This window comes from Notechis scutatus, chromosome 1 (genome assembly GCF_049901735.1).
Source record: "Notechis scutatus isolate UNSWTSFEM ecotype Mainland chromosome 1, rNotScu1.2, whole genome shotgun sequence".
Lineage (NCBI taxonomy): Eukaryota > Metazoa > Chordata > Lepidosauria > Squamata > Elapidae > Notechis > Notechis scutatus.
Window position 1 is genome coordinate 140,263,315 of NC_142009.1, and position 25,631 is coordinate 140,288,945.

Genomic DNA, 25,631 nt, shown 5'->3' on the forward strand with positions numbered 1-25,631 from the left:
TCTTGCAGGTATTCCAATACACCATTGTTGTTATCTTGTCTATTTGTAATCTGTCTATGTGATCTTGCAGCAGCTAGCCATGTGATCTACTGTTTCTTTGGTTTCTTTGCATAGGTGGCACTTGCTGTCTGTTGCTGTCTTCCCAATTTAAGCTTTGTATGCATTTGTTCTTAAGCCTTAATCTTGCGCAGCCAGAATTATGCCCTCTGTTTCTTTCTTTAAATTTCCTGCTCTTAACCCTTGCTAGATCTTCTTATCTGCTTTTCCTGCTATTTTCTTTATGTACTGGACATATAATATTTTGCCTTCCATTTATCTTTTCTGTTCTTCCTTTGGCCTTTCTGTTTTACTGGGTGACTGGAATTGCTCAGGTGTTTGTTGCCTTGATAACTGACTTTGGACTTTTAAGATTTTCTTCCTTCCCATGATATATTCATTTCTGATCTTTTTCTCAACTTTAGTGTGTTTGATGGTATCAGCCTGAAGGATGCCCAGTTATTTGTCCTGATTGTCTTCCTCCAGACTCTTGATGTTATTTCCATAGGGCATCTTAATTCCTTCAGCATTCGCTATTTTCCTCCTGTTGTTAGTAAGGATGGTATATTTGTCCAGTCCTTTGCAGTATCTTGGCTGTACATTCAGACAATGTTGAGCAGCAGAAATTCAATTTCAATTGGTGTTTTTTCTATTCAGCACCACTTCATCCATGTTGGGTTTTCCTGAGGTCAGATGAATTTCTGAATCCTTTTAAGGCCTGTGCAGGGCCCTGAGGATCTGCTTGGGCCTTGCTTAGCATTTCAAGATCAACCAAGTACAGCTAGGTGCTGCCACCTGCAGCTTTCACTAATGAACGCAGGACACCCAATAATTTGCAAGGATAGAGAAACTGTTCTTAGAGGGAGCAAAACCTAACCCAATCAAGGATCTTGTTATCAGAACCAAGAGTGTGCAGGGAATAGCTTTAAACTACCAAAAAAATAAATAAATCTCAAAACAAAACGAAAATGTTGTAGTATAAAAGAATCTAGGATGTAGTTAATGAATAATGGACTGGTGGAAGAAATGGGAAAACAAAAATTTGGGACAAGTTCTAAGTAAGAAAATATTAAATGTTCATTATTGAAACAATAAGATTAATCATTGTTCTATTGTCCATATAATTGCATTCGCCAGGGGAATTTTTTTCTGTTTGTCATCACAGTTTCCTATCAACTCACGGGGGGCAGTGAAGTGGGTTTTCTGATTCATAGGACAGCTGAATGACAGTTCTCCATGTCAACTTTATGGGTAAACTTTTCATTGTACAAGAGAGCTGGTTTTTGTGTACCAGGAGGTACAACCTAAGGTTGTGGGGTTGTTTGTAGCTCCCACCCCTCACTATACCCCACCACGCTCATCGAGATGTGGACTATACAGGTAGTCCTCGACTTGCAACAGTTCATTTAGTGACCATTCAAAGTTACAACACCACTGAAAAAAGTGACTTACGACCGTTTTTCACACTTACGACCACAGCAGCCTCCCCATGGTCACATGATCAAAACCCAGATGCTTGGCAACTGACTCGTGTTTAGGATGCTTGCAGTGTCCCAGGGTGTGTGTGTGTCATGTGATCACGTTTTGCAACCTTCTGACAAGCAAAGTCAATGAGGTAGCCAGATTCCCTTAACAACCGTCTTGTTTACTTAACAACTGCAGTGATTCACTTAACAAATGTGGCAACAAAGGTCATAAAACGGGGCAAAATTCATTTAACAGATGTTTCCTTTAGCAACAGATATTTTGGGCTCAGTTGTGGTCGTACGTCAAGGACTACCTGTAGTCACAGCCAAGTTATCTTTAGCCATTGAAAAGTCTTTTTAATTGCTTCTCTGAGGGGTTGATCTTCTCCACCCTGCAAAACAAACTCCCTGTGTGACCCAGAGACCTGTGTGAAGACCTGGCTTTATCCCCAGGTGTTAGAGATGTTCAACATATGCATGTTCATCTTGGATTTTTCTTTTTCTAAACAATGGTAATTGGGACCGGCAACTCCGTCACTAAAGTCGTAAAGCTCAATGTCACATGTTGTGCCTGTTACGTTTGGGAAATAATGGAGACCAGACATCTGACCAGTGACTTCAACTCTTTAATAACAGTAGATAGTGCAGAACAGAGCAAGGCTATGGGCAGCAGTAACCCTTTTATAGGGTTGGCTGCTACCCTATTAACCAATAATAAGTGCATCAAGTTCAACTAATAACCAATAAGAAGTGTCCTAAGTTTGGCCAATCAGGGGCTTGTTATGAACCAATCCTTGTTCGTTGTTTAAGGACCAATCAAATGTGCAGGCTTCCAAAACCTGCTTTGCATTTAGGTTTAGTTACTTTTATTCATTCACAACAGTGCCCACTTACAGCAGTTGCTGCAGTCCCAGTTGCCATTGTTACGTGAATCCTGCACAGTCATAGTGCCTCACACAGTCCCATGATTGCCTTCTGTATTCTCTTGCTGGATTGCAGGGAAGGTCACAAGTGGCGGATATGTGACCATGGGATGCCACGACTGTCGTAGTTATGAACCAGTGGCCAAGCACCCAAATCATGATCACCGTGACAGCCACAACTATGAGGAAGTCTGATAAGTCTCCTTATTCAATGCCATTGTAAATTTGAGCAGTCACTGAATGAGGGCCACCTGTATTCTGGTTATATACCTCTGCAAGATGGGCGGCATAGAAGTTTAATAAATAGACAGACAAACAAGCAAAGCTTGATAGTCCAGGAGGGCTCTGGATTGGTGTGATTGAATGATTTAGAACAGTGGCCCCCAACCTTTTTTGTGCCACGGCCCGGTACTGGCATCACAAAATGATCCATGGCCCGGTACCGGCATCAGCACGCATGGCAAGGCAAGCCGAGCGACCGGCCAGTCAGCCATCCCCCGCTTCTCCCCGCCACCTTCAACTCCTCCTTTGTACCTTTGTCGATGGGCTTTGGGACGGTCGCTCGGCTCGCCTTGCCTTGGGTGCTGAAAGAATCCTCGCGCCTTAGTTTCGTTCGAAGACGCCCCCCCTTTGATGAAACTAAGGCGCGAGGATTCCTTCAGGACCCAAACGCCACTTTCCAACCGGAAAAGCTCACCCGGAAGTACTTTCTCATCGAAACAAGATGGCGGTGCCCAGCAAACCGGCGGCCCGGTAGAAAATGTTCCACGGACCGGTACCGGTCCGGGGCCCGATGGTTGGGGACCCCTGATTTAGAAGACTTGTATGGCCGCTGTCTCATACAATGACTCCAGGCCACTCAAGACAATCCATAAAAAGATGGGCAAAATCAAAACTACCCCCAAGAACCAGAGTAAATAGCCTCCTACTCAAACCTGATCTTAGCCCATCGCTTGGAGGTAGAACCAACTTTTCATGTGATACATAAAGCAGCCCATCGAGACTTCCACCTCTATGAAGCTGGGATCCCCTTATGTACTTTTTAGCAACACTGGAAGTGAAATGTTAATGGTTTATGGATTTGTGTATGGATAAGGGATGTGAAGAAAAAATAATTGCTTGTAATGCTATAGTGCAGGGATATCCAACCTTGGCAACTTTAACATTTGTGGACTTCAAATCCCCAGCTAGCATATAGTATACATATACACCTACACCTACACACACACATTATATATCTGTACACCCCTTATTCTTTTTTTATTATCTCTTCTTTTTGAGTCTAGTTTGTCCTTTTTAACTATTGTTATTGAAACATTTTCAATAAAAATATATATTTTTAAAATTTCCACAACTTGAAAATAAGCATAGCTTGATATAAAATATAATAATTGTTGTTATAGTGATCATTACAACCTTGCCTCTTTTCCCTCCAGGGAGTGTGTTAAGCTAAAAAGCTGACCATGATTTAATGTAATTGATTTATTACTTTGTATGCATACATTACAATGATTTCAGTATTAACTTGCCTGAACGAGTCCTTCAAATTATTACCAACATAATTTTCTATCATCTAAAAAGCTTAATGCAACATCTCAGACATTGATCCTGCATCTGATAACTATAAATCACTAAGTGATGAAATATGAAATAATATATATGTATAATATGAATCAGCTAAAATCAATATTCTTGGGAGGGACATACAAGCTAATAGTATGCAGCCAATTCTTTGTGGGCAGCTCCTCTAAAAACATGAATTTCATGCAGTCATTTGGTCGCTTTCCACAGGCCCAACGTATCTTTGATTTCCTTGAGGGACGCCTCCAAACATAGGCAATGCATATCTTCAAAGCATTGGTCGGCCCCTCCTGACATTAGACATGCAAGCCAGTGGTGGGATTCAGCCAGTTTGCACCACTTTGGGAGAACCGGTTGTTACCTTTCTGAGCAGTTTGGTGAACTGGTTGTTGGAAGAAATCATGAGGGCAGAGAACCGGTTGTTAAATTATTTGAATCTCACCACTGATGCAGGCATAACCAAGAATGGCCTTATTTATAGGCAGGGCCTTGACATAAAAAGGAGGGTTAAGGAGCAGAGGAAGAAAGTATAGTGGTGCTCCTGGAACTGCAGAGAAAGAAGTATGTTATAAGTATCCCTTTGGGCTTATGGGGAAAAACACCCTGGCAGACATTCCACTATTATCACTGAAAAGTTACCTTCATTCCAAAATGTTTTATTATCTCAATTGTTGCAGAGAAAACATGATAGGAGGTCTAAGCACATCCTATCACTTTCCTGCTTTTCAAGAGTTAAATTTTAACAATGCTCTACTATCATTGTGATAACAAAGCACACTTTCTCTTCTATCACTAGAACTTTTAACCAACTTTTCTGGAAGTGGCAGAGCTACTTCCCATTCTTTTAGAGTACAGTGGAAAAATATTTACATATCATTAACTATTTATACCAGAGAATTGTTATTACTTTTAAGGTAAGATCTTTTTAAAAAATTATTTAGAGTCCAGTGGTACAGAACACAGAGCATATATTCTTCCCTTTTGTAGACATTTGTTAATCATGCAAGTATGCAAAGCAAGCTCATTCTGACAATTAAAGACAAAAATGGATGCTGTTCCGATACATTGAGATGTTCAGTTTAATCCAGATCTGCAAGTAAACTAACAACTGAAAGTGCAGTTTTCTAGATAATGGCTGAAACCTGAGTGTTCCACAAAAAGGAGAAAACTGCCTCTATATTCTGATAATTTCTTACAGAAGTCTTTTGAAAGGAGATAATCTGCAGGCTCATTGAAAGCAACTGGTAGGTGGTGATGTCCTTTATTAGGTGTGGATTGTCTTTGTTTGTTCTATTTATATTCATCCTACCCTCCAAGAACTCAAGGCAGAGCACATATCATTCATCCTTCCACTTTATCTGTGCAACAAACCTCTAAAAAAAGACTACGCCAAATGACAACTGGCCAAATCACAATTGAATCCGGTTAATTATAAGACTTTTTCTTGACCACACCTAACATTTTAACCAGAGTATCAGATTGATGACCTAATCCAGTCTGAGCTTTCTTGCAAGCTCTTAATTAAATTTATAAGGCCACCTTACTCTATAACAACTTTGGGAGGCATATGATAAAAGGAAGTAAAACTCTAAATATATGGGAAAGGAACAATGGTTTGAAAACAATGAAATACCCAGGATCTGGCACTTGTGCTTACCTGAGGCCTAGGGGAAGAGCCAAGTTTTCAGAATTTTTGTAACTATGGCCAGAGTGGAGACCAGATGTTCTTGGATGGTGGGGTGTTCCAGAAGGCCGAGAAAGCAAAACACAAAGGGTTGGGCTCTGGGTGTGTGTGTGTGTAATTTAAGAGTCAAGAAGTTCTTGTTAAGTTCTTGGGCAAAATGTAAGTAACTTTTACAGGAGTAATGAGGAAGTGTATAAGCAGCTTGAGGTTGTCCAATAATAAGGAAATCTGAAGGAAATCGGGGAGCATATCACCTTATTTCTTATTCATACTTCTGTTTTGTTTTCTAGCTAAGGAGAATGTGTTGGGAAGCAGTCAGCCTTGGGGAAGGCTCTCGCTTGGAGTTAGCCTGGAGTCACTACCCAACTGCAAACGGCCTAGGACCGATTGACTGACCCAAAGTTCCTTGGAACTATTTGTTCCCAAGAGAAGGCTGCTATTGTGGAGAGATTCATGGATTGTAGACAGAACATAATAGCCAGGTTGAATTCTGCATGTGTGCATCTGGTTGTGTGCACCTGACAAGGTAAATAATCCCTCATTTATGTGAATTTTCTCTTGTCCTGGAGTTGGATTAAAAGAATTTTAGTCCTAACCACTTACACAAATGGGCTCTGGAATTGTATTATGGCCCTTTTCACCCCAAGCTTGCAATCTGGTGCCCAGAACCTGCTGCGTACTGCTGCCCACAAGTGAAAACTTTTCAGCAGCTAAAACAAGTTAAAGGGAATTTTGATGATTTAGTTCAAGGGTCTTCAAACTTGGCAAGTTTAAGACTTGTGGACTTCAACTCCCAGAATTCCTGAGCTAACATGACTGGAGGAGGAATTCTGGGAGTTGAAGTCCACAAGTCTTAAACTTGCCAAGTTTGAAGATCCCTGATTTAGTTTAAGTCACTGGGAAAATTGTTAATATGTGTTCAGTGATGATAATTGAAAGCTAAATGAACCATTATCTACTGGTAAATCAAGGAGAGAAGCAACTTAGAATTAAGGAGAAATTTTCTGACAGAACAATTAATCAGTGGAACGACTTGCCTCCAGAAGTTATGAATGCTCCAACACTGGAAGTTTCTAAGAAATTGGATAACCATTTGTCTGAAGTGGTGTAGGGTTTCCTGCCTAAGCACGGGGTTGGACTAGAAGACCTCCAAGGTCCCTTCCAACTCTGTTACTCTATTTTATTCTAAAGGTTGTCAAACTATTGTTGCCACAAATGTGGTAAGATTACCTGAGGCATTCCCCAAAGAAGCAAATTCAGACTTCCTGTTTCTACCACCACGAGATTGGTAAAACATTAGCTAGCTGGAATTTAAAAACTAGAGAAAAGTATTTCTGGGTTCATTTATTAAAAGGTGGTCACTTTTAAGTCAAGTTCAATCTGTGGTAACTGTATAGGCACCCGTGCAGTTTTTCTGCTGATAGTAAAATATTTGGCCACTGCTGCCTAGAAAGTGTTTTTTTTTTTTAAAATAAATAATATCCAAGTGCAATTCAAAGTCCTGCTTATTATTACATAGTGGTTTCACGTGCAAATAGGCAGAATGGCCTCTACTAGACTTTTGCAATTGTTTCAATTTGTAACAGTCAATCAAATAAATTATGACCACTTGTGTATCTATGGTAGAAAAGATTATTTTGAAAAAAGTAAAATGAGAACTGTTGTAAACACATCTAGCTGACAAACCTTTTGATTTTAGGGTACTTTCAAAATGGTGAAAGGAACTTATAGGAAAGACCATCACTTACTGAACCTGGGCTGCTTGCTCCTGCCTCCATTTTCATTCCCAAGTGGACTTTTGGGGGGCCTTGGACCTCAAGGAGTTGGGGATTTTACTCCAATGCCCACTTTTTAAGCAGGCCTACGTTGTCATTAGTTTCTCAATCAGTAGTGCAAAATGGTAAATGTATCCATGTTTTAGAAATGAGAACCTTTTTTACATTACACAACAAAGCCAATATGATGGTTATGGGCTAGAACAGAACTAGTGAGTCATACAGGATAGGTATTTCATTTGGAAGGTATTATTTAAGACCTTTTCAAGTTCTTCCATTCACTTATTTTGACAGTATCAATTTGCAAGGGAGGCCTTAATGTGCTGGCTTAGAATAACATGAATTTATTTCAAAATAAGTTAAACCAAAATTGATGTTATTGATAATATTCAAGAATGTGATCTAACTTAATTATTATTAGAAAAGGAAAGCAAAGCAGAAACAATAACTACCTGTACTTGGCTGAAACAAAACAATTGGAAGTCCAAACAGTTCCTTTCTCTGATAAGAAAATGGGTATCAATCTGCACAGGTAACATATAACTTCTGACAAAATGAAGCCAGCTTGAAGTTATAAGACAAAGTTATATGAAAAAATATGTATGGAAAAAAGAAAAATTGAGGGGTGAAGAGAGACCAAGTAGACACGGAATTTACTGATACTGATAAACTACTTCCCTGCCTCATTTTGAGAAGTTGCCAAGAATAATGCATTCCAGTTAAACTTAAGTAACTGCTATTTTCATTTTTTCATTGTTAAATAGGGGTAAACTGGAATCAATACTAATAATTTTGAAAAATTAGGATGATGAAAATCCACAGCTCAACTGACTTGTGAAGAATAAAGGCAGGAGAACTCTGTTTATCCAATATGTATTTCTGACTTCTTGTTTACTGCTCCATGAGCCTTCCAAGTCACTTCTAAGGATTAAGGGGCTCTGTGATTGGTGTAAAACGTAGTTTCTCAAATTTCCCAAGGATAACTTCTCTTGAATAGATTCACTCAGAAATATTTCATCACCAATTTTATAGAGGAAAAGATGTTTCATGCATCCATGTCAGATTTCAAAGAACAGATATCCTTCAGGTAAGTTCTAATTTATAAAAAAGCACATTAATTTAAAAAGTGAATTCTTGTACATAGGTAAATAACTGGTTCAGATATGGTATCTAATTATCATTAAGAACATTTTCATTTATACAATAGTAATTAGACAATGGATGTTAAAATGTATTTTATCCAATATATACATAAATGTGACAGATATACAAATTTGGACATACAAAACATTGGGATCTCAGGTGTTCTGTATTTTCCAGTGGAAACTTTACAAGGCGAATACATAGAAGCTTCTATAGAAAGTACATGGATCAAATATTACTACAAAGGTTCATCTTAAACAGCTCCCATTAGCTTCAACTACCAAGTTCAATTGCAAGGGATTGTTTTATAAGTGACCTAACAAGTGGGAAACTAACAGATAATTGAAGCATAACTGGTACTTTGATAGACGGCATATAAATACTAAATAATAATATTAATATCAGGATCTGAAAATTGAAATTGAAGTGACATAAACCAGCCATGGTGGTCCTAATGGTTATCTTAGAAAGCACTTAGAAAATCAGTGCACTGACATTTCCATTTATCAACTGCAAAAGGCCACAGTGCTTAGATTCCCAGATATTCTATGCTGATACGTTATGACATCCTGGGTTCTTGGGAAGAAGTTTATTTGTATGAAGACCAACCGCAGCTAAAGAAAGGGCAGCTGCGATGTTGTGAACAGGTAATTAAAAACTTGACAAGTGGATTAACAATGTCAAATCCAGTCTTAACCATCTGGCTGTGTGATCAACCGTAATAATGCAACAATACCTTTAATATTATCAAATAAAAACATCTACCTATTCCAGTTTCAGTTGGAAAGGATTCATCAGGTGGACAAAAATGCCAAATCCAGTCTAAGCATCTGGCTGTTTGCACAATCAATACTAATACTAATAATAATATAAAAATCCACAAAGAAAAAAAGATTATGCACCTTCTTTCAGCCTCGTATAGCTAAAGTTTCCAAAGAAAGTAGAGTAGTAATTATAGTCAGTGGACCACCCCCTTTTGGAAAGAAGAATGTAAGACCAACATACTGCATAAACTTACACATTTTCATTTTTCTATACAGAATATTACAAGTGAACATTACATCATTCAATATGAACTAATAGCGGCCTAGATGCTGAGCAGACCTAAACAAATCTACATCAAAGGAGATACCGAAGAAGGGTATGTGTGTATGTGTGTGTGTGTGTGGGGGGGAGATAAGAGAATGTTTCAACATATGTACGATTGTTTCCAAGCTACTAGCCGAGGAAAGCCATTCCTGTTGTTCCATACTTCTACTGTGTAAATATATTTCAGTCAGATAGCAGAACAGTGTTCCCTGTATTATAAATATGACACTTCATTGAGCCAATAAGTTATAGGTTAAATTTGCAATATATTGAGGAGCAGTAAATTATATTTGAATTAAGCTTTATATACATGTAGGCTATTTAACGTATAGCAGAGTACAAAAGATCTATGTTCTTTCAACTCTTCAAATAATATATTCTTTGGATGAGAAGATAAATTTCACTGGAATTTCTGAATTCTATCAAGCTGCAACTTCTATGAGAAAACTGTTCTACAGCAAATAAAATTATCACATGTTTAACAATTATGTAAATTGAGAGAAAGCTATTATGAATTGAAATTACTATACACTTCAGGTATTTTAGTTGGTATTATTTTAAAAAAATGAACGTTAGACTAAACTATTTTTATGGTATGCAGGAATTTGCATGTTTCTATTAAGAAGCTGCATAAATGAGATGCACTGTTCTCTTCCATTTCCTGGAACCTCCACCCCAAAACTTTTGCACATGCTGTAACTGTCACTCCCTCCAACAATTCTGAGGCAAAGTACCTATGTTATGTCACAAAAATGAAGAAGCGCTTTTATACAAAATGTCAGCTTGAACAAAATACAATGCATTTTACCTTTCAGAAACTGAATATACAAAGTAAATGTCTTTCCAAAATATCTTCGAAGGCAAAGGATTAAAAAGGATTTTAATTATACACATATAGTCACAATTCTTGCCTTAAAAAGGAAACTGGGAAATGTACATAAGGCCGCTTGTAAATGTACACCTTTATCTTACTGGTACAGTGTTGTGTTTAAATTGACAGTATCATACATATTTGCTTTAAGGATGAAACAAGCTGTTCAAAAATACAGCATTCTTCTATACAAAAACAAATCGTGCCACATTTAAGATGGAAGAAGCACTGGTTTCTGTCATCAGTATTTCTGTCTATTAATTATCTTTATTCTCATTAATGTTTAAACTGATTTAAGTTTCCAAAATGTCCATATTAACAGAATAGCTATGTAATAAACAAAGGATTTTTGTAACAGATCAAAGAAAGCTGATTCATATCTCTGAAACCATATAAAGATAGAATTTTTAAAAAACCAGTCTTGATTTGCCGAAATAAATTTACATTATACAACACTATGTCAGGGTAGAGGGGCAGGGATATGAATATACACTAAAATGCAAATTTTCTTCCCAAAAGGGGTAAAACAAATTACATTTACAGCATGAAGGTTTACAAATGTACATCTGTACAACCAAGGTAAGCATCACTACTTAATTAGCAAGGCTTTTAAAACATTGAAAACAAGGAATCGGTTTACAAACGGTAAACTTACATCGATTAACTATACTTATATAATGCTTATATTTATAAGGAAGCAAAAAAACCTATCTGAATATTTAATCATGCTTTAGATGTTGCACTATCAAATTTAAGTAGGCTCTTTCCTCCTTGAATTGCCTACAAATTCATCTACTACTTCAAGCATATGCTCAATTTTCAAATCCCATCTTATAATTGTATATGCAAAGCAAAACACACATCTTACATCAACTGTCTGCCTATTTATTGAATTTACTCTTTCCCGGACAGTACACTGCTGGATCCAAGTACTACCTTGATTTTATACCCTATTCTTGCACCATTAGTTAAATATTAAATTATATACATGGCTTCTGTACACTGCTGGAGAAAAGGGCACTGTTTTTTTTTAAAAAAATATTTCCAGAGTAAAAGGTGGAAACTACTCATCAGTGTTCACATTTTACGATTTCTTTACTGATATTTGCAGTATCCTGATTGTTTTGGGGACTATAAAATTGTGAACCACCAAAATACAGAACTTAACTTTCTGTATCATGTTAAATAATAATTATGCAATTGCTTTATTTCCAACTGTTATAAAAAAGATTCCACACAAAGGGGAAAAATGAAAACTAATTCTATATACAATTATATAAACATGTTGTGCAATGATGGTGGATAGACCTACCAGACTGTAAGCCAGTATATTAAAAGAATACTGTACTTTTTCCCTTTAAAAACTATTTTATTCAGTGACTTTACAAGGTAAAAATTTACAAAATGGGAGAGCTATTCCGATAGTTACATCATTTACAGGCATTCTGTGCTTTGTAAGCCTTGCAATCTGATAGGTCTCTGTTAAGAAATGGCAATTATGTTGTAATTCATTCCCCCAAAATATACACATGAATAAAATTTTTACAAATGGATGAAGTCAATAAATATATTTTTAAAAAATCACAAAATTTTAGTTAAGTTGGGTGTTTTGATAATTCACAATACAATTCCTCTTTTAGACTGCTTCTTAAACTTATCTTCAAAGCATCCCATTTGGTGGTCCTCCAACTGGCCCCAGATCAGCATTGTTCTTCAGGTAATACTTTTCCAGCTTGGCAAGGATATGCTTCCCATATGTGTATTTACGCAAGGTTGTAATATGGGGTCGAATCTGGAATGAAGAAATCGAGACTATTAAACACCATTTGCCATTTTGAAGAGTAGTTAGAAGGATAAAGACAAATATAACCCGTCTTTCACTAAATGCTCAAGGTGTCTTTTGTTAATATTTGTGACCATGAATATTTGTGAATGTTGAGACCCCCGATGAAGAACCAACTGTGAGTAAAAGTGCTACATTAGTATGTATACAGATACAATAGGCATTGTAATGCCTATTAACTAGAGTTTTCTCCTATTTCTGCATTGAATGGGAACAGGTTCAGCATGCTCAAACAGGGATCATCATCATCTTCTTTTAATGAGCCCATAATCCCTTGTGGGGTGGAGTCTAGCCAACTGAATGGAGCTAGCAGAATGTTTTAATGGCCGGATGCCTTTCTTATTGTCAATGCGGAGTTCTGTTCAGCAGATATATTCTCAGTGTGCCTAGAGAGAGAAATATCAGCCTCTACCTAGGATCGAACTCATAGCCTCCTGATTGTGAGGCGAGAGCTCCACTTCTAGGCCACCGCACCACTCCACGCTCAAGCAGGGATATTACATATAAAATATAGAAGTGAAGAAAAAAGAATGGATCAAGCTTTTCTGGATCACAGAGAGAACCCAATGACAATTTGTTATATTAACAGATAGGGAATTGTAAACTAGAACACAGTCAAATGAAAATGCCACATTTTAGGTGTATGACAATATATCTGACAAAAGAAATAAAGTCGGTGCAGTCAAAAAACGTTATGGACTTAAACTCTGAATTCAAGAAAAGAACACATTTGCAGTAAAGAATGGCAATTATTTTTATCCACAAATGAATCATGCTATCCCAAAGTTAGTTATACATTCCATTACATTGGGTACTCATTTATTTTATTATTAAACTGAGATGTTTTGGGTTAAAGATTTGATAATGTACATTTAGACAACAGTTAACCAGTAGAGGTGTGAACATTAGCTATACTCTGATTCAAATTGATTAAAAAACCAAGTCAGTTCTTGATTTTACAATTCAGTGTGTGAAACTGGGTGTTAGATTTTCTGAATTGATTTGGTAGCCAATCTGATTTTTGAATTTGATTTCTGAGATTCAGTTAAACTAATGTTGCACTGAATCACAGAATTAAAGATTTGTGCAGCCCTATGAGTATGGACAATGGACTGGATCTACAGGAAGGCTGAGAAACAAATGGGCTACATGCAATTTTAACCCTTCTTTTTTCCCATAGAACCCAAGATTGCACTCTAAAATGTTCAACATTAGTATTTTTCACCTTTTTAAAAAGGAGATAACACGTTATAAGGGTGTCACTCAAAGACTCAAAATTTCATCCCTAAAAGGTCTGTCCTTTTGGTGAAGATAAAATTTAGGGTTTTTTAAAGTAGTTAAATTGTTCCTCCTTGTTGTATTTTTTTTAATTGGACACTATACAGTAATGTTTGAAATTTTACAAAGAAAGTTATTGGTAATCAAAGTTTATTTCTGTCAACCTTTATATAAAGAGAAAAGATTGCAGAGAGAAATTTGGAAGAATAAAATTAAAAATTGAAATATTTTTCATAAAATATAGGTTATTAACTTATACAAAATAAGAAAATAGAAATGGCATTATAGGAGATGATTGGCAGACATAATTGCATCAATCTAATTACAAATATTGGAAAATATTTAATTTTAAACTCTTGCAATAAATTCACAGGAAAAAGCCAGCACTTTTGACAAGACATACTCCTTTCCTTCAAAAGGGGATGAGGAATTGTTCTTTCCTTGATCTGCTGATGGAAACAATTCTTAAGCAGAGGATCTAAGGATTTTATTCTTACTTTGTGCATTATAATCTTACGCTGAGCTGGTTCCGCCATGTCAATCATCTTCTGAACAACATAGTTTGCATATTGGTCCTTCATCATGGTGTATAAGGCACTGTGAGGACCATCGTTCTGACAACATACTTCATCAATAAGCAAAGCTCTTTCAGCACGAGATGCATGAGTCACACATTTTTCCACCACATTGCTGTAAAAGTTATGAGATTGGAAAATAGAAACAAACACAGATTTTACCTGAACTCTCAATCAACACAACAAAATTATTGCCTCGTGCTAACTGCAATTCATATGAGCTTCCTTTAACCTTTTCCTTGAGTAATTGCTGGGGTTCCATCTGACACCCATAGACTATACTGAAGTGCGTATTACAGAGTTTCTTTGCAATGCAAGTAAATTGACATTTCCTTTCTACCTGCACAAAAGTGAACAAATAATACCACCACACTCCATTTTCATCTGAAAAATAAAAATCCTGCCCTTCATCAGGAAAAGTTGGGATCTACTGAATTACAGAATGGAGATCAAAAGCTCTAATGGACTATTTTTGTATTTTTAATGGCAGAAGAATTGTCCTCAGCAAAATGAATAATTTCCTCCATATCCTTGTATAGAGAAGAAACTTCCTGATTAAAAATTTAAAATATTTAATCTTTTCATTGATTTATTTACTTCCCACTTTACTTTTTTATACATAATCCAAGGCAGAGGATATATCCAATACACCTTACCCCTCCTATTTTCTCCACAACCACAACCCTGTGAGGTGACCTGGGCTGAGAGTGTGACTGGCCCAAGGTCATTCAGTCAATTTTCATGCCTAAAGCAGGATTGGAATTCAGTCTCCTGATTTCTAGCCTGGTGCCTTAATCTCTACACCAAACTGTCAGCTCTCTCTCTCTCACCCCCCCCCCCCATTTGCATTCTTTTTTTCCATGTATGTGAAACAATGTGGGGCAGGTGAGGGAGCCAAGGTGTTAAAATCAGCTGCATTTTACACATCATTAATATACAATGTATTTGGGAACTCCTATAACAATTTAGCTTTCTGACCTTTTTTCCACAAAGTGTACTCTGAGCAGTCCCTGAGTTTTGTTCAGATTTGGGGTGGTACAGGGAATAGAAGAGGAATGGAAATATGGGACATTCCTACTATGCAAATATAATTCTACTTCCACATTATATTTATAAATACATTTATGTATATTACATTGCTGTACACAGACTAACTTGGAAAATTCAAAACCAGCTGTCATGTATATTAATTTCTGGTTTCAATCAAACTACTATCAGCAAATATTCTTATATATTATCTTGCTTCAACATTTATTAAGTGCATTTAGCCTATAATCTCTATCTTGTTGCTGACTTTTAACTAAAATATCTGGCGAAACATTTGGATTTTTTTGGCTTCTTTCCATTCCTTGGTTGTTTTTTTTTTTTTTATGCTTGGTATATTCCTAGCAGAAGAACAGGTATGGGGACTATAAAGGTTTTCATCTTTTTGTGTTCCATTTTGCTTAGGGCTGTTCCAAATGCAAATATTACCAACTACAAATGTATTTCTTCTTCTTCAAGAATTAACTCAGCTACCTTTTTTTTAAAAAAAGCATTCAACCAGTCAAGGCCAGTACTATTAGAAAATTGTTATTTACCATACCTGGCAAATTTATGCTGACTTAAAGTCAGAACTTTCCCTCGGATTTCAGTAACAATCTTACTCTTGTCTTCAGGGCGGCCATGTTCCAGAACATGCTGAATAACGTAGTTTCCATACTGATCCTAAAATTAGTTAATACAGTCATATCAAAGAGGTGATTATTCACTGCATGAAAATGCTTCAGCATTTAAAAATGTAAGATATATGAACAAATAGCCATGTCCAAGCAAATACTAAGCCAAAATAAAACAATAGAAGGCACAATATTTCATTGGACTGGGCATATCTATCTAATATGCTAAGTGACAAGATCAACTCAGCATGAGTCACTCATGAGTCACTATTTTAACTATTATACAAATTGCTCCACTTCCTGTGTCCTCCAAGTTCACATATTCCAGTCAACTTTGATGGAAAAAGAAGCAATATGCCATTACATTGCATATTAATGCAATTAATTACTTTAAAAATGAATTTTTGCATAAGCAGGGTGAGATATCTGGGTTCTAAAACTCAAATTGTCTTGAGTGCTACATAGGTTTGGAAGGAAAACGTGTATTCTCCTACTTCTATAAGTTGCGTCCGACCAAAGTTCCAAGCCATTTGCCACTAGAGTCAACAGTTAAAAAGGTGCCGTCTTTCTACCCATCCCATCCATCTTTCAATTGCTATGTCAGTCTGAGTTGTTCTAAATCATTATTTGCTCCAACAACAGCCCCAAACAAGCTCTTTCTCATTCTCCCCTAACAAAAACAACCTGTTCTCCTGACTGGTTCCTCCCATGGAAAGCCTCCAAGATACACCAGACACAGGTTGCCTGGCTCTGCTCATTTTGTCCATGGGCCCAGGCTGGGAAAAGGCAGATTGGAACAGTGCATTCTGATTGTTGCTTTTTTTTTTTTTTGGGGGGAAAGAAGGAAGGAACAGTTTCATCACCACCAAAGCCGCCACCTGGAATGGGATGCAAACGAGATGCGTGGAGGCCAAAAATGGGGCACACGGAGACGGTGATGGGCGGCAGCGATCCCCCACAGCCTGGAACAGCTGATTGGCAGTATTCCAGGAGACTGATCCAACCTCCAATCAGCTCTCATGCTAAATCAGGCTGTGCTGAAGCTGACAAGACTATGCTGAAGCTGACCAGGCTGTTTGCTGCAAGGAGGCAAACTGCTGGGAGACAGAGGCCGAAGGGTGGGGGCCAGGGCTTCAGCAACATTCGCTCTATAAGATGCACAGACATTTCCGCTCACTTTTTTGGGGGGATTGCATCTTGTAGACAGAAAAATATGGTAATCCAGATACAAAATGCGAAATCTGCTTTGATGGAATTGTATCGCACTTGTCAGTGCCTCCTTAAAATCACTGCTTCTTTTCCTGTATTTATACACATGGTCCCCCCCAAAATATATACCGTATTTATCTGCGTATAACACGCACTTTTTTCCCCCTGAAAATAGGGGGCAAATGATGTATGCGTGTTATACGCCGATATAATGTTAAGAAGCCTTCGGTGAATGCTGCTGGGATCGGGGATCAAGGACACAAATGAAAGAAGGGGAGGGAGGAAGCAACCGAAGCCTGTCCTTCTCTCTGGGTCAGCTCTCTCAGTCGCTCTCTCGCTCCTCCACCAGCACAGGAAGAAACTGCTTCAAAGAAGCGGGGGGCTTTTCCTGTCGCCGCAGCTTCCCTGAAGCGCCCGTTTCTCCCCCACCCCCACCCCATCCGCCCGCCCGCCCGCCCGCAGTGCTCCGTTCTGCCTGCCTGCCTGCCTTCGTTAATGGTTGAATTGGAACAGCTTCGGCTGAGTAAAAGAGGCGAATAGTTATTATTCTCAGCCGAAGCTGCTCCCAAACAACCAGAAACTAAGGCAGGCAGGCAGAATTTTTTTTATTTTTTTTCCCTGAAATTTCCCTCTTAAAATGAAGATGCGTGTTATACGCCTGTGCGTGTTATACGCCGATAAATACGGTATTTAAGAAAGTTCTGATAGATGTATTCAATGAAGAAAGCACCATCCATCCATCCATCCTTGGAAGCACTGACAGATTCAGCAAGCATGCCCAGCTTGCAAAGCAACTTTTCTGCTTGGAATCCAAATAACTGCACATTCCTAGTGGAGAGGCATTAAATAATATTATGGAGCAATAAGGCATGGGCAGGTTGCAGCAAAGGCCCATATAAATCAGTAAAAAGCTTAAGTCTTCACCTGACATTAAAAACAATGTTAGCATTTGTTTGGTCTTTAAGGAAATGGCAAACCAAAGCTGGAGTACCATAAGGGAGATTATAATTACCTTTTACAGCTATGAACCAGTAAGAGAGCCCCTCCCTGCCTCTGCAAATCTTAATGTTTGTTCAGGTGCACATTAGGAAAATGTTCCTTCAAGTATTAATTAACATACAGGGTTTTAAATTGTAATCCTTAAATATAAGAGATAGCTAGTACAATTCATTCAGAATCAGTACAAAATGGTCTGAAAAATTATTTTTGCCATGGCTGCTGCTTTTGAGTGTTCTTAAAGGGCCCACATAAAGCTTACTGCGGTAGTCTAACTTGGAGGTTATTAGAGGGCAGAGTACTGTGGTCAAGCATTCTGGTCCAGGAAATGTTGCATATGGCTTCCTTGGAGCCATTGAGACCTAATGACTTACAAACCAAGAGATTAAACATGAGGTTTTACTTTGTGGTCTGCACATTGCCCTTGTTTCCTAGTGGTCTCCATAGCTTGATCATGAAATAACATCACAGCATGTTTTTGTTGGCTTAGAATCTTAGTTTTAGCTCTGATCACATTCTAGCCACATGCCTACACCCACAATCCTGCCTAATTAAATCATATAATATAGTTAGTATAATTAAATTGTACCAAACATAATCCAATATCCATTTACCCCAAAATTATCCACCTATAATGATTTTGCAATTGTTTATGTTCATTTTGGCATTTTAGTATACACCACCTGCACAAGCTGTTCTGTGTGTTGATGCAATTCTTCCAAAATGGGCAAGGTCTGTTCGGCAGTACAATGCTCAAGAATACGTTGAATTACTCTGCAGCCATAAGGGTGAGTTGAAAGCACAAACACCTTAAAATAACAAGATTTTAATTGTAAGAATATATTATCTCAACCTGCGTGAAATCTTTAGTATAATTCCCATCCTTATTCATGTCAGATTATGGGAATATTTTAATTTTGCAGCTCCCAGGGAATGTATTTAATATCTGAGGCAGTCTATTTCATTTCAAGAAGAAAATAAGAAAAAGTGACAATCTGAATATCTGTCTTTAATCTCCAATTCATTTTGCATAGTTATTTTGCAGTTCACCTTGATAAAGCAACATACTAAACAGGTAGATATTATTAAATGCACCTACACAAATAGTAATTAGAAATCTCCTCAGTCCAAGAATGGAACATTCCAGATAACTCTGAAACATTCCATTCTCCAGCCCCTGTTCTGCATAGTGCAATACATATAAAGCTAAAGGATCGAATGATTCATAGTACCTCCTAGAAAAATCTTTCAGTGATAAGTCATAAGAAACAGGAAGGTTGAAAGTTTTGAAATTTGTATTTCATAAATCTCTATAACTGTAAATTGAATAAACTAAACTACTTTCAGTACATGCAGGAAGATTTACAATACAGGCACCAAGGAAAAATCTCTTATAGAATAAAAGGCTATTCTTGTACAATACAAATCCAAAACTGAAGTTGTATGCTCACAGTTATCATTTGCCTAATTATGAATTATGGGAGTCATTCCTCATTCACAAAATAATAAATGAAAAATTACCTGTCCTTTGAAAGCATCAATAATAAATTGGAGTGATTGTGGCTGAACACATTCAATACACTTTTGTACCACATGATTTCCATTTTGATCCTTAACACATTTTAGGACATGACCATCTAGTTCCTTCACCATTTCATTCTACAAAGAGAGATGAGAGATCCAAGTTATAAATGTTCTTAATTGATGTTCCTCTCACAAAATACTTCTATAAATAATTTTCTAGATATGTAGTAGCAGTGAGCTAATGTTTGCTGGTACCAAAATGTGAAGTAGGTTACTCCTGGTTAGCATTCAGAAGAGAGACCCAAAGGTGCATTTTCAGGAGGCAACTGGACTTTCTCGTTTTTCTTTGAAGACATTTCACTTCTCATCTAAGAAGCTTCTTCAGCTGAAGAAGAGCTGAAGAAGCTTCTTGGATCAGAATGTTTCAAAGAAAAATGAGGAAGTCCAGTTGCCTCCTGAAAAAGCACCTCTGCGACAATCATGACCTGGATGACTGAGAATCTCCACAGATTCAGATGAGAGACCACTAAAAAAAATCCCAGAACTGAAGACTAGACTAAGAAGTCAAAACAGTAACTCAGAAAAAAGCAATAACAATCCACTTATTGCTGGATTCAACCTATCAACCAATTAACCTATATGAAGTCACCAGAATTCAAAGAGTATCTTTCAGAACTAATAAAAGGGATTATATTTTGATTATAAATATAAATACAAAATATTGATCTAACTTACAATTACCTGCTGGTCAGGTGAAATAGACTCTAAAGCTTTCTGAATGACTCGACACCCATACATCTGTAAAGCTAAGGGGAGAACATGTCCACGAATGCGCGTTGCAAGTGCTAACTTCTGGTCAATGCTTCCAAACTACAATGAAAGTGAAAGCACTGTTTAAAAAATTTAAACTTTACATGTTCATCTGCAGAAAATTACAAGTTTAAAAACTTCATGAACAGCATCTGCATTGTTAGTCACTTTATCATATGCTATTACTAGAATCTCCCTTATGTCTCTTCTCAAGGATTTGTATTTCACCACCTGAGAATTAACTGTACATGTAATTTGCAATCTCAGAAATAAATCATCAAGTGAAGGAACTCCAGCTTCAGTTTTCATCTATACAAGTTGTTGTAGAATTATAACTCTCAGCAGTCCCAGGAAGTATGACCAAATGAGGAAAATGCTAAGATTTGTAGCATACTTCAGGTTTCTTATGACTTGGGTAAGCAAAATGGTTTTAAAGCAATACAACTTGATTTTTATGAATTTCTAAATTATTGGAGAGAATGCCTTTCTAATAGAGAACAAGTGATATATATATAATATAAATAATACTGATCCTCTCAAAAAAGTTACAATTTAAATAAGCCTAATTCTTCAAAATTGCAGGATATATACAATTGATGCTTTCAGGATGATATTGATTAGGATGGGGAAATTGTTCCCTTTCTTCTAGGATTTACAAATTCTTTGGAAGTGATGAAAGGGAGATTTCAATTTGTTTTCTGGTTACAGAATAATGAAGGAAGATTGCTGCAAGCAAGAAAGATGACTGAAAACTAGTATGGCCTGAAATTGTTGCCTTAGATAAGAACAGGGGATCTTAATCTTTTTGTACCATCTACACCATTCAGAATCTGGAGAAAAACTTTCCAAGGGTTCCCTGGATTGCAAGTTAAGCTCCCCTGGGTTTAGAGGTACAGTATAAGATATTTAATTTTTTAATATTAATCTAGGAGCTACTCTAAAAATGGAGATTCAGAATGTAAGTGCTTCAAACAAGGGATGCACAAAGGTTTGGAACAACTATGGAGTGTTTTTGAGTCTAGAACTTTGTCTTAAGTTTGGGACAAAAAATAGTTTAACTGTTCTAATATTAATGATTAACTTTAAAAAACATCTAAGCTAAGGAAAACTATAGACTGCTTTAGTCAACAAGCAGCAGACACAAGTTCCACTGCAGCTGCTATTGACTGGAGCTGGTGAAAGAAGGAAGAAAAAAGGCTGAGAAACAGTTGAGCACATGTTAAATAGTAAGATCTATTTGTGATTGTTTGACTCATAGAGGCAATCTTGAGTTGGCAATCACAGATACAATCATAGAAATTAATTGGTAAAGAATGGTTATTTGCAGAGGTTATCATTCCCTTCCAACTCTATTCCTTATAGTTAATAATGATTTTTCTTATTCAACGTTACTTACTAAGCACTACAGGGGACAGTTCAGCGGAAGGGGAAAGATAGGGAACACCTCCGTCTAATTTACATCCCATCTACATATCTCTACATCTCTAATCGACACCCCAGACCTGCTTGTTTATTTAGGAGGAATTAAGTTATATTGTCAGAATATAGCATAGAAACAGCATTAATGCATTAAGTCTATATCGAGTAGCATCTCTCGTGCTGCAGGAATCAGAAACAGGCAGATGCCACTTTACTCCAAGGCAATGGTTGCCACTTGGCAAATGAGATAAAGTGGGCCATAACCTGAATGATGGTTGCTGTCAGAGAGCTAGTGTAAATCATGGGTTCAGGGTCACCAACGGAAAGGATAACTTTTCTTTTCGCACTTGGCAGGAAGTCCAGGTCTTAATATGGCTAGTTCCAAAGTTATCCTGTGGAAGTTGGTATTATTGTTTGGAAACTTGGGGTACAGTGAAATTACAAAGTAGTTCTATTGCTGTGTAAAAAAAGAGGAACGGTGAAATCAGTATTCTGATTCCTGCTTTCTGTGCACATGCAACCGAAGTCTGCCTACCTTGTTTAAATGACTTCCTGAGGTGGAAGGTACACAACAGGACTAGACAGAGATAAGCTTTCTTAACAAACTATAATAAAAATCCATCTTCACACTTGTCTATCAGCTCATCTAAATTAATACAGATTCTGTTCGTATCAATTTCTTTGAATTTCAGTTGGAATCTGAAGAAGGCTGACTGGGAACTAATGTAAACTACTTTCTGAAGTAACTGTGTGATAGAGTATTCAAATGAAGAAAAATATCATAAACAGTAAAGTTCTAAAAATGGCCCACGCAGAGGTCTGGAGATTAGGCTGTTGCCAGGAGGCATAGCACAAGTATCAAGGCATATTTCAACTCTGGCATCAGTAGCAATCAGAGGACCAGATCCAACAGTGGGTTTCCCTTGGCAAGCAAAAGGACGTATCCAATTGTGCATGAAGAAAGAGGAGGGAATCTTGCCTTCTTATGCACAAGGGTATAAGAGTTAACTGTAATCTCCCTGGTATGCATTGTAGTTTTTCCATAAGCCAGAAAAAGTAAAATGGCAAAACACTGTTTTAGTCATCATGGCATGCATTCTAGGCAGGTTCATCGATTGTTACACATTGCTACACTATGTTCTCCATGGCAAGTGACATTCCGTATCTTGCATTTAAACATTGCCTTAATGGAGAAGCTGGTTTCCCTGGAAAACAGTCTCCTCCTACTGAACTTCCCAACATGCCATTGGAAGATAGTCTTTCACCCTCTGACAACCAGCAGTCATACACTACCTTTTTTTCCTCCTAACAAACATGGCTAAGCCCCACTGACCAGCCAGTGAATGTTAGAGAATGCTAGTTCTGAGACTACATGACGCTGCATCAAATGTGATAGCTAACTGCTTAGAAACATTTTTGCCTACCTGACATGTAGATGTACTTCATATTTGTCAGTTTTGTGCTATGGAGAAGTTAAGAGTTCCTGGATTATAATACTGTTGCCTCTATGTATTTTATAGGTTGCATTTACTTTTTAGTCAATAAAGTTGTCCATATGGATTATAGATAGTTACTATCCTGTTCAGCTTTCAAAATGTCAAACACAAAAATCATACATTATGCATGTATATTACAAAACCTCAAGCCAGCAGCCAGAAAAATATTTTTTAAATGTTGCATTGTTTGTGGGTTGTGTTACCAGTTAATCCATTGCGGCTGCTTATTTACTGAGCTGTGTCCTGTAGCTACTTATACAAGACAGACCAAAATGTGCATATTTAACTTTTATTTTCATTGCTTCTTAAAGTAACTCTATCCCTAAGGTTTGTTAAGTTTCCCAAATAATCTATTTAAATACATTCATATGATTAAAATTTTAAACAATATTCTTAACATATTTACCTCAAAGAATTTCTGTATTACATAGTTTCCAAACACATCTGTCATCAGCTGATATGCTGCTTGCAGAATTTCACTAAACAACATTTGGCGCTCAGCCGGAGTAGCTCTCTCTAATTTCTGTTGTATAAATCTGTAAATGTCAGAAATGTATGTGCCACTATAAATAAATATAGCAAGTATTTTAAAGCTTTTCATGTACAATACTGATGACTATAATCAATCAAGCCAACAAGAAACTGAATTCCATATACACATTTGAAATTCTATTTCAATTATTTTGTGAATGAAATATGGGAAATAGTAAAATAAAAGTTACTTTTAGATTGTGTTGGAGTAAAGTTAGGTACAGCTTTTATTATTTACAATCCCATCAATCCAATTTCAGGGAGGTACAATTAATTTAAATGGGCTCTGATTCACTTTGAAAACAAAATTTTGACCTCATATTGTACATCCCATCTTGTAATAAATGCCAACTGAGTCCCCAACTTTAGGTCTCTGGGTACACCAAGAGTGAATAGATGTTTAATAAGAATTATTAATCACATATTGAATATTAAATATTAATATATGAAACATTCAATATATTGCCCAAAGACATTACTAAAAGAAACATATATTCCTCTATTTATTCAGGAGAGCTATATATGCTTACCTAGAGCCATGTTGATCCCGTGAAAATTCAACTATATGCCCAACAAGGTCTCTTAGTTGAAGGTTAGGAAAGCGATTATTTCTGAAATCCTCCAATAACCTACTCCGCCCAGAGGGCATAATGTCAGATCTACTGTAACGTAGTCGTGAGGGAGGAAACAACTGGCTGCTTGAGCTGAAAAGACTGGAGGTATTTGCAGCACTGCGATACTTGGCTTCTGCTCCAGGAGCTGCTGAAATATAGCGACCACTACCATTGGTCAATCCCCCTACAATGAAGCAGTTTGGTTAGTATGACGTTTTAAGTATGTACTACTTAACTATTCTCAAATTAAGAAAAGCTAGAATTAGTTTCTATTCACATTTTCTTAACTTCCAGTAACCAGTCAAGTAACCATGTTACTTAAGAATGACTTTCGTTCCTTTTGCCTGTTCCAAGTATCATAATTTTAAAAGTTGAAGTCTAAAAAGAAACAGCTGAAACAACTCTGAAAAATACAACTTCAATATATAACAAAATCAGCAACAAGCTTCTGGATATTAATGCTTTTTCCATAAAAGAATATATAATTTTAATTACTGATCGTTGTATGTATATTAAGTTAACAATATAAGTTACCCCTTTTAAACTTTCTCACATGGTGGAACACATTAGATAACTAAATCCCTTCTCCTGATAATAATACTCCCTTCTAAGGAATTAGCATTAACAAATCGACTAATTAAGTTAGAGATTTGGAATATTCTAAAACATATACACACAAACGTATAAATGCTTTTTATCATAACTACAAAACCTGCTCAAACTAAATCCTACTTTTACCTACTTTATTATTATTTAGATTAAAATAACTCAAGCATCCCTCCATGTTACTTCCTAAACAACCCATTAAAATTATTATCTTTACCAATATGCTCAAGGCAGTTAACATAAAATATAAAAGAGCAAAGGTAGTTAAAATATCAAAACTCACCAAAATAAAGCATTTCAATAAATAAATAGTAACAGGTACAACTGTGGAATCTTTGGTGATATCTGAGTTTGGATACTTGCTTGCAGAGATTTTATTACCCAACTAGGTCACATTATCAGTGCAAGTAAGTGGGGAGAGGATTGCTCCCTGCTTATTATATGTAGTAGTATGTTCTGTCAGTTTTGGTGGGAGGATAGTTCCTTTATCATCCCATACTCATT

The 25,631-nt window shown here is 36.9% G+C and overlaps 1 protein-coding gene across 29 annotated transcripts in view; it reads right to left on the reverse strand.

The window, feature by feature from the left end:
* Positions 1–10,560: 10,560 nt before the first annotated feature.
* PUM2 (pumilio RNA binding family member 2) overlaps positions 10,561–25,631 on the reverse strand; it is a 72,451-nt gene continuing 57,380 nt past the window's right edge. For 14 of the 29 annotated variants that reach the window (XM_026675563.2, XM_026675557.2, XM_087947247.1 and 11 more), the window contains 8 exons: positions 24,438–24,705; positions 23,783–23,912; positions 20,387–20,521; positions 19,649–19,786; positions 18,811–18,936; positions 15,850–15,971; positions 14,187–14,379; positions 10,561–12,360 (listed from right to left, as the gene is read on the reverse strand). In XM_026675563.2, the coding sequence (XP_026531348.2) occupies positions 12,229–12,360; positions 14,187–14,379; positions 15,850–15,971; positions 18,811–18,936; positions 19,649–19,786; positions 20,387–20,521; positions 23,783–23,912; positions 24,438–24,705 (1,244 nt within the window). In that variant the 3' untranslated portion in view covers positions 10,561–12,228. The remainder of the gene's footprint in view (positions 12,361–14,186; positions 14,380–15,849; positions 15,972–18,810; positions 18,937–19,648; positions 19,787–20,386; positions 20,522–23,782; positions 23,913–24,437; positions 24,706–25,631) is intronic. The other 15 variants (XM_026675555.2, XM_026675554.2, XM_087947252.1 and 12 more) reach the window with 2 other exon arrangements.